Genomic DNA, 16,658 nt, shown 5'->3' on the forward strand with positions numbered 1-16,658 from the left:
TAATGATAAGTACCTGTCAACCATAGTCTGTAAACAGTGCTGTATAACCCTATGGCAGAGCAGTAAAAACAATGAAAACACATGCTGTATGTGTGTTCCAGACTCAGCTGAGTTTAACATATTGGAACCACTTACTGTAAAAAGTCACATCATCAAAGACATCTTGGAATTACGATGTTTATTATTTGAGGAATGCACCATATTTATTTATTTATTTGTACATCATATAAAGCTTTTATTCAGAGTTTGATGTCTGTGTTACAGCTCCCAGCAACTCCCAGTCATTTCTTCTTTTAACATGGAAAAATCAAGCCCGCGCTTACGGTCCCGCTAGTTTGTTCCACATGTAACTGAATTCAATTCATAATCTAATGTTGACTTTTTCATTCAAAATCTGAGGCATCATCCTTTTTAGCCTAAAAAAAATACCACCTAAAAAAATCCCAGAAGTGGTTCATTTTGCTATAAAATATGCACAAAAACACACATGCGTTAGGTGTGTTTTTGAAGGAACTTGAATGTTGCCCCAAAGGGTAAACAAAGACATTTCAACAAGTCCATCCACACAAAAAAGATAAAATGTTTGTCACTGCCTTTCAAAACGAGAGTTTTCTGTTCTGCCCTCACATTAGTCAAGCGTTGGTTTAGTACAAAAATAACATGGTAGGGAACAGGGAACTTAACCACTGTGTCCAAAGAATGAATTCACATGGTTCCTATCAGTGAAACTTAAACATAGGTTTTTCTTGGGGGGGAGGGGGGGGGGGGGGGTGTTTGATGTGCCTTAGACATTCCTTTATCCTATTTTAATCAACCGAGGGGAAAAAAAAAATGGAAAAAACAAAATGTTTCTAATGCACGCTCTGCTTCTATGCTGCATGAAGGAGAAAGCGAGGAGAAGTAGTGACTTTCTTGCATGAGTTTCAGTTCCTTATTTTTACTCTTAAAATGTAACTACACTCTGAAAATGTGCCAGAGGCCTCTCTCCATGTTTAAATAAAAATGCAAAAGAGGACTGAGGGAACAACGACTGCATGCGGCCTTGTTGCTATGTAGTGCATGATGTTGAGGGGCAACATGAGCTCTGACAGTCACTAGAACAACAATTATGGCCCTTTACTAGCAGCTCTGTGTGAGAGGTACAGGCTGAAGCTGCAGTTAGCCAGTGTTCTGATTAGCGATAACTTTCAAATCCATGTAGACAGAAACTAGCCAAATTTAAACAGTTTGTTTGTTTTTAACAACTGTTGATGTTACATTAAGATTTCATCTGTAAGTGTGTATGCTGGGAGCTTTGGTTAAACCTTGTTTTTTTTCTTTTTTGTCTTGCTCTATCTTTCGGGCAATCCTTCAGCCAGCTCTGTGGAGATCTCTATAGATTGTTGAGCTCCAGAAGGGTTTGATCCAACACCTGGTGCATGTCCAGGTTCTCTTCTTTGGCTTGGGCCAGTTTCTCTGGAGAAGGAAAAAAAAAGTCACAGGTGAGCTTTCAAATACGTTTTGGAATTTATTGTTGTATTGGTTTGGAGCCTTAGACACTTTACTGCCGTCTAATATTGTGCACATACATGTCCACATTGTCCAGTATGACAGTGGACAACTGCTGTACCTCTGTTGAAGTTGTGGACGTCTACATCGTTTCGCACAATGAAGTTTCGATGACTACATCATAGCATTTTCTTAGAACCCAGTTGACAAAAATGAGCAGCAAATCAGTGGGGAAAACTGAAATAACAGTGACATCTACACTGACTATTCAGTGATAATAAGCCTCCTGCAAGAACATCTTGATATTCTTCTCTTAAGCCTCTTTTTTCTGTGAGGTTTGTTTGTACCAGGGTTTAAAGACAGATTCACCAAACTTGCCCAACTGAACAAACTAGGACCAACAGAGGAGGATCTTGGACAGAAACCAGCATTAAGATCCTGAATCAGCTTCAGTTACTGTATTGTAGAAGATGGTGTGGAGAAATCTGCCAATAAAACCACAAAATCTAAAAAAAAAAAAAAAAAAAAAAAAAAACCTCTCAGCAAATAGGTGATGACCTGATGAACAGAATATTCATTTTGCAATAATTTTAATTTAGTTCTACATTTTATTGTAGTTAATTCATCATGTTTAAACTCTAAATTGATTCACATGAAGACTTTATGATTTCTCACAATGTGTCAGACTCTCTGTACATGACTCGTACGACAAGTTGTGAGTTTATTCATATCAGAGAAATGGGAAATCTCTACCCCACACCCTCAGCTGTGTGAGTAGCACCTCAACACACAGGTAGAAGTTTGAAATGTGCAGTAGAATCCAAAATTCATTATTAAAAAAAAAAAAAAAGACCTCAACAAACCCAGAGTTGTGCAAAAAATAATCTCTTCCTTCTTGTCAGCTGCTTTCTTCCATATCAAGGATCAGACTCATAACTGAGCTCTACATATCTTCCAGCAAGCATCACATGGTTCCCATCTCTTATCATCTGCTATCGGTGCGTATCTTATACACTGATTACAGCACAGAGATAGTTTTATAGCCCTGAAGCCCAGCAGTAGTATCAAGCACAAAGAAGCACACTGGCTTAAAAAAAGTTTTATCCTTCAGTTTTTTCCTTCTACCAGCGATTCCTCAACACCTTTTATGAAATTGTTCATCAGTATAGAAACCGAGGTATTTAAAGGAAGCTTTATATGTTGCCAAATGTGTTATCAAGTGATTACAAAGCAGTCACAGATGATTCAGGCCTTGCTTCTAATTTTTAAAACGAGGAAGTAAACGAAAGCGAAAGAAGGCAAGACTGGAAGGAGACAGAAAAGTCAAGGGAGCTTTAATCCATTTATTACAGAGGGGAGAGGGAAACACGTTGACACGAGTATTTCAATAAAGAGAAGACATGAAGTCCATGAACCGACGGACACACTGCAGTGACTGGGTGGGCAGTAAAGAGCGGTGCCGTGCGACACAGATAGATCCTACTGAAGGGCGGGTGGATTCAGACATTACATTTCGAGAATATTCTAGCCGAGAATACCACTGTGGAATGGAACAGAACAACAGCAAGCGGGCAGAGAAGACTTCAGGCAGGAAGGAAGAGCAGAGAGGAAGTGAGAGAGCATCTACAGTGTAGTCATGTCATTGAGGGCCAGGTCCAGCTCCTCACTGAGAGCCTTGCCCTTCAGCTTCTGAGCATATACTTCATCTGGAGGAGGAAACACAGACACACACACACAGACACAGAGACAAGGGACCGAGCAGACAGACGCACACGAATGGAAACAAAGTGAGGCAAAGGGACAGGAATCAGACAAACAAAAGGAAAAGTATTAAAACTGGTGAACTTCAAACTGAAAGAGCCAGTTTCTGTGGTGTTAATGTCATCACACCGGCTGGTTAACCCCAGCTCACCAAGCATGAGTAATAGTTAAAGTAAACAAGTTTCAGCTTGTTGGCTCAGTCAGCCTCTGATCTCTATAGACTGGGCTCAAATACAGCCAAACTGAACAAATCATGCATCAATGACAACACCCCCGTATGCAACACATGCCAGAGACAATAGGGTCAGCAACAGGCCAAGCCTAAAAAAAAAAACAAAACACTCCAACAGGGTTTTTCCTTGTTCAGCAATAATTGGAAACACCCCTCAGGAAGCCATGTTGGAATACTGCACTTCCTGTGAACATCTTAGGCTGTCACGTCAGATCATTTCGCCACTGACAAAGTCTTACTGTAATCAGATTTTCAAATATAAGTGGTAGCAAGAATTCTTACTACTGGTTAGCAGCAGTGGACAAAGCACTCCGATTCTATACTCAGGTAAACGTAAAAACAATAACACCGTAAAATGTACTTGAAGTATCAAAGACAAGAAGGAGATCATTTTAACTACAGTATATATAGCTTAGAATATAGCAGTTTAGTCCATAGCAATGCATCATGTTTCACAAATTTTTTGCTATGTTAAATCTCATAAGAGTAATGTCAGTAATTAGTGATTATAGCTGATTCATGCAAGTTTTATGTTTTAAGTTTTCACACTGAAATATTCCTAAAGTCAAATACGATATCATATTAAACCATTTTAATCAGGATTCCCTGTTGACCCCCGTGCAGCCGGTCAGGGTCATGGTAGTGTGAAACACCAGGGGTTTGCTCGTGGTGTGATGCCCCCTTCTGGTTGTTGTGCCGTTGGACTTTTACCATGATGGATGATTCAGGGATTTGGAAGCTGCCTTTAGATTTTATATCTGCACTTTTGTTGTTGGCAATTGAAAAGATTTTCAGCTAAAAGCCTGATTTACTCCAAAAGTGGGCCCGGTGTGCACACACACACACACACACACACATGGTCCCATTTAATCTCAAATTATACATCCACAAACTTGCGAGGGTCCACATGTTGTAAACTTGTTTTCTGCCATGTGAACACGTGCACCACCTAAAATTTATGACTGTTTGTACACATGGAGTGCACATGGACACCATCTGTTGCATGTTTGAGCATATCAGCCTCTGCAAATACCCAGAGTATGCTGTGCATGTTCCTTTACCCAAAAATCTTTGCATTTGTCAGTGGTTCGGGAACATGGATCATCAACAGTGCAGTGAGACCAAAGAGCTGAGCCAATCAGCACTCACGAATACTACAGTGAGGGTACTGAAGAACCTGAGCACTATACTCCTCGGTCAAATCCACATAGATGTGGACTCCGGTTAGGCCACATCGCTTGAGAGCACCCAGGCGCAGTTTTACTGCCACCCATATGGGACCAGAATGGAACTGCTGTCAGATGGTTAAACAGCTTTGGAAACCCCCAGCGCCCTTCTGATGTCAGATTAGGGGGGTCTGCATCCAACCATTTCTGTAACTTTATGAAACTGGAGATCTGCAATTCTTGTGGACTACTTCTTCTACCTCTAGTTCCTAACAGTAGAACTGGTATTAGTGAAGCTGTTTGTTACTTTTTACAACATTATTCCCTGCAGGACAGTGAGTGGATATTGTTACTGGTGTCAGTAGAGGTACTAGCAGAGGCAGTAGGTGAGTGTTAAAGTACCTTCCAGATCATCAATGGTCTTCTCCAGCTTGGCCACAGACCTCTCTGCAAACTCTGCACGGGTCTCAGCCTGGAACACAAACCACAGCACAACACGAGTCAATACACAGTCTTGACGTGTGCTAACACTGTCCCTCTCTGTTCATTTAGATCATATGGAGGGACTAAGGCACAGAAACAGTAACACCATCAAAGAAGTCTCACCTCTTTCAGTTTGTCGGTCAGGACTTTAATTTCCTCTTCGTATTTGTCCTCCTTTTGTGAGTACTGAAATCCAAACATACAAGGTATGAACAAAGAGCAATTAAAGTACATTTAAAACAACAACACTAACTGTTAAACGGAGAGAGACTTCACCAAATGCACCTCTCTGCTGTATCACTTTGGGAGAATATTCAAATACTGAATATTTGAATGAGGCGCCATTATGCTTTCATGTTTCCCTCATGTATGTTCATTACAGTACATTCAAATCACAGAGCATCATTCTTGCCTTGAAAAACCCAGGAGACTTACTGCAAGGTTTTTCCAGATCCTGAAAAACTTGAACTGTGTCTAATTTCTAAACCACTTGTATCAAAATCATTCTGTCTACTGAATGATTAAAAAGATTTTTAACTGACTCCTCAATGTTCGATTCAATGCTTTAATCCACACAAAGACGGTAGCTGGATATGACATCGTGGCCTATGAAGCTTTTTCGTTGTGGCACATGTCCCTTGAATTTAATGATCATATATGGGAAGCACAAAATGGAACTGCTTGTTACCTTAATAATCTGCGAGGCTTCAGATTATTTTAAGCAACTTCCTCTCTTGTCATATGAAGAAGAACTTGAGAGCTTAATTTGTTCAAGGACCTTCCTCCTCTAAAGTCAGTTTCTCATGTGTCTGCGTCTCTACACTAGGTTAAAGAGGACTGTATGTTGGTGCATGGACATGTGTTCCTGTCCCCGTGTGTGTGTGTCTGTACAGTATTTTTTACACACTACCTTTCCTACATCAGTATGGATAGCATACTGTATATAGAGCCTGACTGGCCAGTCCTGAGGCTGAATGCCCCTCAGCTCCTACTGTACCTTCTCAGCCTGGGCTTCCAGTGACTTCAAGTTGTTGGTGACATTTTTCAACTCTTCCTCAAGGTCACCTGATTTACTGAGCGGTGTAAGAAAGAGGAAAAGCAGGAGAAGAAAAAGCAGTGATTTGAAAGGTAGAACAGCAGAGGAGATCAAACCCTGACGCTGTCTGAAGGACCACTGCAACGTTTTCGTTAACATTTCTCTGGCTGTCTTCCTCAGAGACAGAAGATGGACCTCAAACACATCTGACTCTGAGTAAGACAGCGAACAAGTGTTTAAGCAAAATGCCAGGGTGGTTTTTAAAGGGAAAATGTTGGCGGGGGGGGGTTAAAGTAGTCATGAAACTAACCTGGATGTGTGGTGGATTACCGCCGAGATTAAGATTAAGGTATAAGTATGTTGTTATTTTATATTTTTCTTACTGTCAACAAATCCCACGAAAAGAGTCAATCCAACAATGTGTTAGTCTCTTAAAACCTTCTGACCTCCCTACTCTGTCTGCAGCTTTCATTTTCATTTTTAAATATGCTCAGCAATTTAGTAAAACAACTGGACGCTGCAGTTTTATGAGATGTTATTCAAACAGAGGGAAATAGTGCACTTGTTGAGGACTATTTTCAGCGGCGGATTCATCCACATTTGGTGCTTTTAGTGAGTATTTGAGGCAGCAGGATGGTGTGTGTGTGTGGGATTAAAGCAAAATAAACTATAGTGTGTGTTTATGGTAATGAAAGAACATGTGACCCACTGTAAAAGTGCGGCTCACTAACATGTTTTTTGAACATATGACGTCACCTCCAGGCTTGTGCTGACTGAAATCAATAAACCATAATAACAAAGGAAAAACATGATTTTAGAAATTTTTTTGCAAATTCATAAAAAAATCAAAAACCGTAATCTCTCATTTACCAAAGTATTGGGAGCCTGTGCTGTGACACCTTCAGGTACTACGCTCACACTAACAGGCTGACACACTGTTGCATCCCCCTCTCTCTCACACACTTCCTGTCTGTATATCACATGTCTCTAACCAACAAAGGCAAAATGAACCAGAAAGAAAGGGAAAGTGAATGAATGATACATAATTAAAAGCCTGATAACCTATTTCATCATAATCATCCATCAGCCCCCCCAGACAACCAAACCTATGCCCTTGAACCATTGATGGTTTTGCTCCTTCCGTTGGATTTGTTGACAAGAAAAACCATACAGAACATCACCTGACTTATCCTTTAAGTACTGCTTACTCTTGATGTCACAGAGTTTAGTGCAGGTTAGACAGGAAACAGAAAAAAAGGGGTTGAGAGGCTGCAGGTCAGAGGAGCAGAAGGCAGCAGGTCACATATTAGAGCCTGTGGAGTTTGTACAGTAAGTACCTCTTCCTCTCCGCACATCATGGACTTCAAATTCTGGTCCATTAGTCGGAGCTCCTCCTCCAGCTCCCTCACTCGCCTGCAGGGTTAGTCCAGGAGGTTGGGAGTGGGGTGGAAGGTGGGGGGTGTGGGACCGTGGGCATGGCAGCCATAAAACAATACAAGTCCCATACAGGCAGTGGTGGTGTATTCAGGCATGCATTACATAAAAAAAAAAAAAACAACACACAGGAAGAGAACACAACACACACACAGGTCTCTATGTGATTAGTGCATTCATTATGTTCTGCAGCTTGTGATTCACACATGACTAAGTACAAGAATACTTTGCACTAGTACTGAAATTATTAGGTGACTAATATATTAGTCATTCAACAGAAAATAAATAAATTGAAAACAATTTCAATCACTGATTAATTGATTAGGATATTTATAAAGCAAAAAAATGGCAAACTTAGGTTCCGGCATCTCAAATAAGAAGATTTGTTAAATTTTTCTATTTTACAACATCATGAACTGACCATCTTTGGGTTTTGTCTTTTTTTTTGTGACTGTTAAACTTTTTGACTCTGGAAACTTCTTGACATTTTATAGCCCAAACGATTAATCAGTTTATTAAAAAAATGATCAGTAGAGTGACCGACAATGATCGATAATGTTGCAGTTGTTAAGAGAATCTTTACGCTTTATAGGTCTATGCAACACTTACAATTTCCACTACGATCAATATAAATATGCAAGGGTTAACTACGTCATTGTATAGTAAGAAACTGCTGAATCGCCAGTGAATGTGTAACATGTTGTCATAACAGTGATCACTTGATCTCTACTATGACAACATGAATAATGTACATCGGCTCTCATGTCGGTGTTAGTTTTCGTGGTGCAGGTGTTGACTTACGCCTCGGCCACCTCAGCACGCTCCTCTGAACGCTCCAGATCACCCTCCAGGATCACCAGTTTACGTGCAACCTGCAGACAACCAGCACACACACACACACTCTCAACTGACTCCTCCTGCAAACTACATACTCAAAACCTGTTTGGAGTCTAGTATTAGTTTGTGATGTGGAGCACATGCAGACATCAACGCTGTGATTCCCCCACCTCTTCATATTTGCGGTCGGCCTCCTCAGCGATGTGTTTGGCCTCCTTCAGCTGCATCTCCTGGATCTCCATTTTCTCCTCGTCCTTTGTTGCTCTGTTCTCTATGACCTTCATTCCTCTGAACGACCAGAGGAACAGACAACAATAAGCAGTCAGTCACATACTACTGTTACTGAGTGATTATATTCAGTGTGTGTGAATCCCACTGTAATTAATCAGCATATTTGTCTGGAGTTTTGTAGCCAGAGTTGTCTCAGCTTGGGGTTGAAGAACAACAACAACTCATTGACATTTGTCGCCTTGTTAGTGGCAGGACCTGTGGAGACCATCCTGGTATCCTGGTTATATAAATGTCAAAGGGGAGAAAACTTCATACATTTATCTGTTCAATATAATAAAAACTAGACTTTGACACAGGGCCCTTCATCAGATGGACTCAAGAATATGTAAAAAAACTTCTCATTTCAGTTTATATTGTGCTAAAGATATTACCTGCACTTTTTAAAATTAATCCTCTGAGGATAAATATAATCCTAATGACCTTGAGGTCTTGTCTCGTAGAGGGATGCTGTGTCAAAAATCTAATATTAATCCCTATATTTAATTTCTGCCCTGAATCAAATGATCACAAACTGACTTACATGCAGTAAACCACTGGGGAGTATCTGACCATAGTATTACGGGTCATCTCTAGGACTCTGGGCAAAATCATTTTTTTTTGTACTGGAGCCCTCTAGCAATTTAAATCCAGCACTGCAGCTGACTGAAACACTCAATCATTCAGGTGCTTTGTTTTATTTTTCCCAGTTTCCCACTGCCTCTCAACATCTAAAAGCAGATTTCATTAGATGTTATGTTTTATCGGGGTCAGGAAAATATCTGCTAATTGTGGTCAATGGAAGGTAAAACCACTGTACCATCAGAGACAAAATGACTGACAAAGAGAACAGGACTTATTAGCTGAGTTTTAGTAACTCTTGGGCCCAGAGTGTTAAAAGTTTTAGGTGGACGCACAAAGCGCTTCACCTCTCGCTCTCATCTGCAGCTTTCTCAGCCTCTTCCAGCTTCTGCAGAGCAGTAGCCAGTCTCTCCTGAGCTCGGTCCAACTCCTCCTCCACCAGCTGGATGCGCCTGTTTAGAGAAGCCACTTCTGCCTCAGCCTGTAGGGAGACACATGAGACACACACAGATAAGAGCCTGAAGTCACATTATAGCCAAAACACTAATTTCTTATAAGGCAGACAGCTATAAAACAGATAGAGCATGATCGATATTTGAATATATCAAATACATACTACTTAAAAACAGCATGAATACAACTATTTCAGTTTTATTTGATCCTTATTTAACTCTTAAAGCATCTAATTGATAAGTGTGGCTATATTTAAAACTGAAAGTCTTTATGCTCAGTTCTGCAGCTGTTTACATGTTGTTTTTTGATGTGACTAATACGTGACTGGTGTCCAGGTCATCCTCCTGTGCAGATAAAATCAGTCATATCATGTAACAGACAATCAGATATACTTGTTCCACTGAAACAGAGTGAGTGATTCATAGCTAGCTTGTTGGGTGAAATGAAGGTTTGGCTCATTGATTATTTGGTTCCTACTCGACACAGCGTTAAAACATAAACTGAGGAATCCTGAGGACAAATGTATGTCGATGAGACACTGAAGAGTTTTAACTAAGCTCTGTTACTTATCACAAACGCACAACTGGGCTTGCATGAAAGCCAACCACGCACACGTTAACATGATCTTGAACTATTTAGGGTACAACATCAACAAAGGTTCTTAGAGTCAACCTGAAGTGGGATACACAATAGCATTTAAAGTCCAATTCACTGCCAGGTTATCATACAAAAAATATGAATATACCTGAAGTATTACTGCTACCTAGAGTGTTAGTCTGCATTTATTTTAGTCTACATCTTAAAACTCTAGCTGGTTTTTCCTCATCTTTCGAAATTTCTTGAACCTCATTCATGAATTCCCATAGTTTCCGGTGTGTCGGTCTTCAGGCGGGTTCTGAGTGTGTTACCCTCTGTCGGGCCTGCCTCTCCATGTCCGCCTCCTGTTGCAGCAGCTCGGCTCGGTCCTCCGCCTCGTACGCCGCCTGCTGCAGTGTCTGGATCTTCCTTCTCACCGCGTCTATGGATGTAAAAGCCGCCATGCTGTCAAGGTTCTCTTCTCGGCTTCTCACAGGTGTCACGGTGTTGTCGTGGCAACGGTGTCAGAGGTCGGAATCAACGCTTGATTCTTCCGGTTACAATTTCAAAATAAAGCGATTTTTTTCGTTACGCCCCTTAGTTTTACTGAAATACTCTGTGGCTTTAGAGCATTCCAAGATTGTTTTGGGCCATACTTCAACATTTTTGCAGAGTATGTGGATATATTAGTAAAGGAAGCATTGGTTACATTTGGTGCATGAATGTAAAAATGAACAATTTTGAAAATCAATTTAAATTGTGTAAGGTTTAACATATAGTAACTATTTTAAATTTAGAATCACTCATAAATAACTCTATAAAAGTCTATTTAAAAGACATTGCTGATTGTAAATGGTACCTGACTTGTCTAATGAACAGCTTTCCCCTCATATCTCCTGCTACATGTAGAGCACTCATGTGTTTGTGAATAGAACTTGATGTCCTGAGGCAGAGATGTTCATGCTGGAGTGAACACCAGTAAGCAGTGGCGGCATAAACAAATTCGTGCATTGCTCCGATTCTTTTCCATCTTTGGTAACATCACTGTAACACTGCACACAGGAAATTCACACTCCTATCAGGACAAATACAGTGGGTCCTCACTCCTCCCTGCGTCACTCTTTTTGCACTATAATTGGTCATAAATGCCGTGACTAATAACTCAAGGAAACCTACATAAATGTCAGAACAATCCAGAATTATTAGACCTGGTCTTCTAAGCACATTCTGGGTATTAGCTTAGGGGTTAGAGGTTAAATGAACACTTACAGAAGGAATGGTAGTTACGAATGGTGTGACACCACCCATGTAGCTATGCTCCTAGTTGAAGTTCTGGAGAGACTTTCTGCACTGAATATACAGAGTATCTCCTCCAAAAGCTCCATCAATCAACAGATAGTTGGAGATATTAGATTAGAGATGGTAGAAGGTTAAAAGTTCAAATGATTCAAATTAGAGTAGTTTCTTTGGGTCATTTAAAGCCTGAGAGGAAGCAATGCCTGAAAAGACCAATACCCCCACCCATCAACTCCACCGGGACTGCATCAGAAATGGATCTTTAATGTACATTAAGAACAGCAGAAATTATTAGAACAAGCGAAACCTATTATTTAAGACAGACTTGATCAGTTCTGAACCTGTCCATTAACCTACCTGATATCCGTGGTTTTCACAAATTTGATTGGCCAACACCACGTTTGGCCTGTTCAACAAGTGTTAACTTGTGTTCAATGGTTCAGTACAGTGTGAAAAAGAAGAATACTCAGCTGTGTTTCGAATTCTTCGGGTTAGTGCTGGTGTATGATATATTTTGATATGATATATTGTAATATTCTATTACTAAACAATACTTTTATCTGAGCCCACAGTGTGAAGTTCTCCAGAGAGTAACTCAAAGGGGTTCCACATGAATGTTAGTACGGAAGGAGCGCAAGGAGCAACAGAATCTGTACAGGCCGGTGCCAAGCATGGACCCAGGAAACTAAATCTTCCACACCCTGTCCTCCACTTTGGTTAGAATAGATTGCATTTGCCTAAAGGTGCTGACACGTTTTATGATATGTTGGTCGAATCTGATACAGCACATGACAGATTTAATAGCGTCCCTGCTGCTGCTGTCAGCGGAGAGGCTGCTTCTCAGCAGCAGCTTTCAAATGGAACTAATGATGACACTTTGGAGATTTAACGCAAGCAGCGTTAAATTATACTGGCCTGAAGGTCAACATTAAAACGACTGCTGGATGTGCATGACTTGTGGGAGTGTGGAGCTGGGAGTGTAAAGTTTGACTAACAGGAACAAACTGGTCTGTGAATATTTGAAGCACAGGTTTCTAGCACTGATGGTGTCACAGATAGTCTAAATTTATAACTGTGTAGTGATTCGAGTGAAACAACAGCAGAAGGAAACAGTTTGAGATGTGACTGTGAATGTGAGTGCAACAGGTTAATGCGGTCCTAACATCGTTACCTCTCTGCGGTATTGTAAACCCCGCCATCAGCTCCCTTCACTCACATCTGCTGCCTTTTTCTCTGCCTGCTCCAGCTTCTCCTGGGCATCCTTCAGCGACTCAGAGTATTTGTCCAGCTCATCCTCCACTCCTTTCAGCTTCTTCTGCAGCCCCAGCAGCTCCTCCTCCAGCTACAGGCCAAATACACAAAACACATACACAGAAATAGAACATGTCAGAAAGTTAGAAAACTTATCTTTGACACATACAACCAGAGAGGATATTGAAATGATGTAGAATTATACTGAGAATAACTGAAACTCTTTTTTTACACCACTTGCAGGATGGCCTGTGAAGGCAGCAGTCTCTAATCTCTACAAACCCTGTCTCATACAAAATCTGTTTAACTTACTACTAATTTTCATTGCCAAATACATGTTGGAATAAATGAATGGATGAGGTTTCAGAATCCATTTATTCTCCATTTATTTTTCACTGCACCTTTGTTACACTGTCAGTCTCATGATGGATGGAGAATCAATGGCGTCTACATTATCCACAATGCAACTCGGCCCACCGACCGTCAGTCAGATATTGAGGTGTGTTATGGTAGTAGCAGCTAATGTAGCCTGGAGCCTGTAGCCAGCGGCAGAAGGGGCAGGCTGCAGGGGCAGGCTGCGAGGAGCAATGATGCGCATTTATTTACACACCAATCAGGCACAACTACGTATGCTCTAAATACTAGCATTAAATATACCACACAGTACTGTGGAGGGAGAAAATCCACCTTCTGGAGGGGTCCAGTCAGACCCCAGACTTTAACCCAATAGAGATGATGTGGAATGAGCTCAGAGAGCCTGGATTTTCTCACTCATGATGAGAAGAGTCCATTCCACTTTGAACCTCGGGCTTCTGTTAACCAATGACTCATTTCCAAAGATTGCTTCAGCAAGTTACCATTTGCTACAATAGCTTCGGGGACTATAAAAAGCCAATTGTACTCAACCACAATGTCCCCAGGACAAATGTCCTTTCTATATAACGTCTGTCAGTCTCTCCCAGCCTGTAGCCATGTAAGGCCTCTTGGTCACAAATAGACCGGGACAGTCCTGATCCTACAGTCGACTTTGTGGCAGCTCCCAAACCAACAGCCTTGACTGTCTTTCTGAGAGGAGCAACAATTCAAAGAAGGTGGGGGTCTTTGGAGGGAACACAGAAATAGACATGCCAGTATTCAGTGCTCCTATGTAGAGAGAAGTGATTGTGCAGGCATTGTAACAGCTACAAGCTGGGATCCTCTGGGAGCACATGCTATGTGGACAGTTGCATACTTGAATAGTTGCTATCTATTCATAGATTGCTACCTGATCTTGTCAATTACACTGTGGAGCTACATGGAGGGGACCACAAGGGCTTTCACTGTGTGCTTTATCTGAAATAATAAGCTGTGACTAATTTCTCAGATCACAGCTGGAAGCTGCAGCTGGATTTGGCAACCTGAGCCCTCGCATCACATCAAGCCTGCAAAGAGGGCACTGTGCCGTGACAGGATAAAATGTGCTGTGTGACAAGAATTCAGACCTCAGTCGTTTGATGAGCATGTAACACATCTCAAAGATGTTTTCTAAATGGTTCTTAACACTATCAACCACAGGCCACATTATGAGGCCACTGGAGGCTAAGCCTCCCCACAATGGTCCAAAAAATATATATTATGCTGAAGAGTCATGTAAATTACTTGGTTTGTTGATGATTATTTGTATGCAAAAAGCTAACATAAGTTATTTTGTGTGAGAGAGGAAGTGAGAAAGACAACTGAGAGAGAGGTGGCAGAGACAGAAAATGGTGAAAAATTAGTTTTAGAGTTTGTGCTGTAAACAGATGTCTCAGAGCCAAGTCTGTTTCTGGAGCAACCTGCTGTCACTTTGGTTATTTCATTAACCAGAGTGGATAAAGTGAATACTTGCAGTAATGGATTAATCCTTGACGATGTACCGTTCTCTCGGTGTGCACCACACATGCACTCACCCACTGGTGGAGAATACTGAAGGTGAAGGATGACTCATTTTACCCCTCACGTTTTCCACTTCTGTAGATGAGCGTCTGTGGTTTTTGCACCTCTGAACTCTCAGATGGAGAACCATCTTTGTAATGAGAAGTTTATGCACTATAACACCCCTCTTTATGTAACTGTTGACACATTTCTCCACTCATTTACTCAGGTTCTCCTTTTCATTTGTCACCCGTCTCTACATGAACCAAAATAGCAGCACTGTTGCTGTTGAGTGTCATATACAGGCTGTTGTTTTAAATTTATATACATTAGCACAAAAACTGACCAATCAGCAGGGTTTGATACTCCTTAACTGACTGATAACTGATACTGACACGGCTATTTGGATACCTAGCAACTCGCAAACTTGACATAATGACATTGAAAAACACTATCTAGCCAAATTTACAAATGCTTAAAACTGACTGAAGTGCTCCCTTTTTGGTCTCCATCACCTCCTAAGACAAAAATTTGCCACTTTAGCTGCTAAATACTCCACCGTGTAGTCCCAAAAAACTGGTTTTGTGTGGAGCTGGAACGGGGCAGTAAGAGTAGACTTCAACATACTGTTTTTTTACATTGTTGTACTGGTACTGCAAGGATCTATATTAGGCCTCATCTTATTGTCAATATACATGTTCCCACTGGACCACATCAGAAATGAACATAATATCTCTCTTTCCATTGTTACATAGATGATCCATATTTATTTAGCTAGTCCAGTCCAGAAACTGATCTTCAGCTGGATGAAGGTAAAAGTGAAGCTGTTTTTATATGTGATCCATCCTCCTTCACTAAAAACCACTGCTGCTGTTTGACCAGAACTCTCCACTCAGGTCAGTTGTCCGGTCATGTCATTCAGCAAGTGAGGAAAAGGTCAGTATTCCAACAGCCACAGAGGCGTTGCCTTTACCTCCTGTTTAGCCTCCTGAATCTCAGTTTGTTCTGCTCTGAGCCTCCACTCTCTGTCCCACTTTCACTTAGTTTGCAATTAGACCAGTGCTGCTATAGCCTATCAGGAGGTCTTGGTCATTCCAGACCAAGTACCCTGTGGCTGCAAAAAAAAAACTCCTGACTGTAATCCTGATAAAAAAAGTTTTGTTTCTTATGAACATAAAATAAGATTTTGTAGGAGTTACACAGTCTTGCTCTAAGGCTAATGGTGATTTTTGACTCTAGAGTTGTTAGCCCCCTCTGAGCTTTTCAGCCCCCCTGCTGGGGCCTAACTGATCCAACCCATCACACTCCCACTTTAAAAAAAAAAAAATAAATAAATAAATAAATAATAAATAAACTCCTGACTTACAGACAAGGGTTTTCTTCTCTTGCTTTTATGTTTCTGTTTGTCTGAGTTTACTTTTTATGTACTTTATTCTTTTCTTTATTCTTTTTATAACTGTTTTTTTTTTTTTAAACTGCTCCATCAACAAATGAAAGAAATGCCCCCACTGCCTGTAACTTGTAAGAAATGCTTGTGCAAAGTCACTAACAGCAAGAAAGGCTTTTAAGTGTCACTCCAGGTGAGGAGTTTGATGGAGTCTACCTGTTTGCATTTGTCCTCTGCTCCTTTCTTGTCCACCTCAGCCTGCTCCGCTCGGTCTATCGCGTTCTCCTTATCCAGCTTCAGCATCTGCATTTTCTTCTTGATGGCCTCCATGGTTCCCGGGCGTGTGTGTGTTCTCAGCAGGCGGCGAAGTGTGCTCGGTTTATCCGGACAGAGACGGAGCTACCGGTCTGAGACGAGGGACGGAGGTAGACAGGAGCGCGCGTGCGGCTTGTCTGAGCGGCTCTGCTAGAGCTCGAGGATGGAATACCAGCAGCGCGAGCCCCAGACTTTTTTTTT

General features: G+C 41.2%; 1 protein-coding gene across 3 annotated transcripts; it reads right to left on the bottom strand.

Annotated features, from left to right (window-relative positions):
• Positions 1 to 820: 820 nt before the first annotated feature.
• Positions 821 to 16,631, bottom strand: tpm2 (tropomyosin 2 (beta)). 3 transcript variants are annotated; one of them, XM_041059708.1, is made up of 9 exons: positions 16,359 to 16,631; positions 12,828 to 12,953; positions 9,634 to 9,767; positions 8,608 to 8,725; positions 8,402 to 8,472; positions 7,504 to 7,579; positions 5,254 to 5,316; positions 5,050 to 5,119; positions 821 to 1,455 (listed from the first exon to the last, which is right to left on the bottom strand). In XM_041059708.1, exons 1-9 carry the CDS (start codon positions 16,470 to 16,472, stop codon positions 1,373 to 1,375), a joined length of 855 nt encoding a protein of 284 aa, XP_040915642.1. In that variant the 5' UTR covers positions 16,473 to 16,631; the 3' UTR covers positions 821 to 1,372. The 3 variants fall into 3 exon arrangements, with proteins under 3 accessions (XP_040915642.1, XP_040915641.1, XP_040915640.1); XM_041059707.1 differs by lacking the exon at positions 7,504 to 7,579 and adding an exon at positions 6,128 to 6,203 and having other exon boundaries at positions 845 to 1,455; positions 16,359 to 16,626; XM_041059706.1 differs by lacking the exons at positions 821 to 1,455; positions 7,504 to 7,579 and adding exons at positions 2,818 to 3,194; positions 6,128 to 6,203 and having other exon boundaries at positions 16,359 to 16,625.
• Between the last annotated feature and the right edge of the window lie 27 nt (positions 16,632 to 16,658).

This window comes from Toxotes jaculatrix, chromosome 16, assembly GCF_017976425.1.
Source record: "Toxotes jaculatrix isolate fToxJac2 chromosome 16, fToxJac2.pri, whole genome shotgun sequence".
NCBI classification, from domain to species: Eukaryota; Metazoa; Chordata; class Actinopteri; family Toxotidae; genus Toxotes; species Toxotes jaculatrix.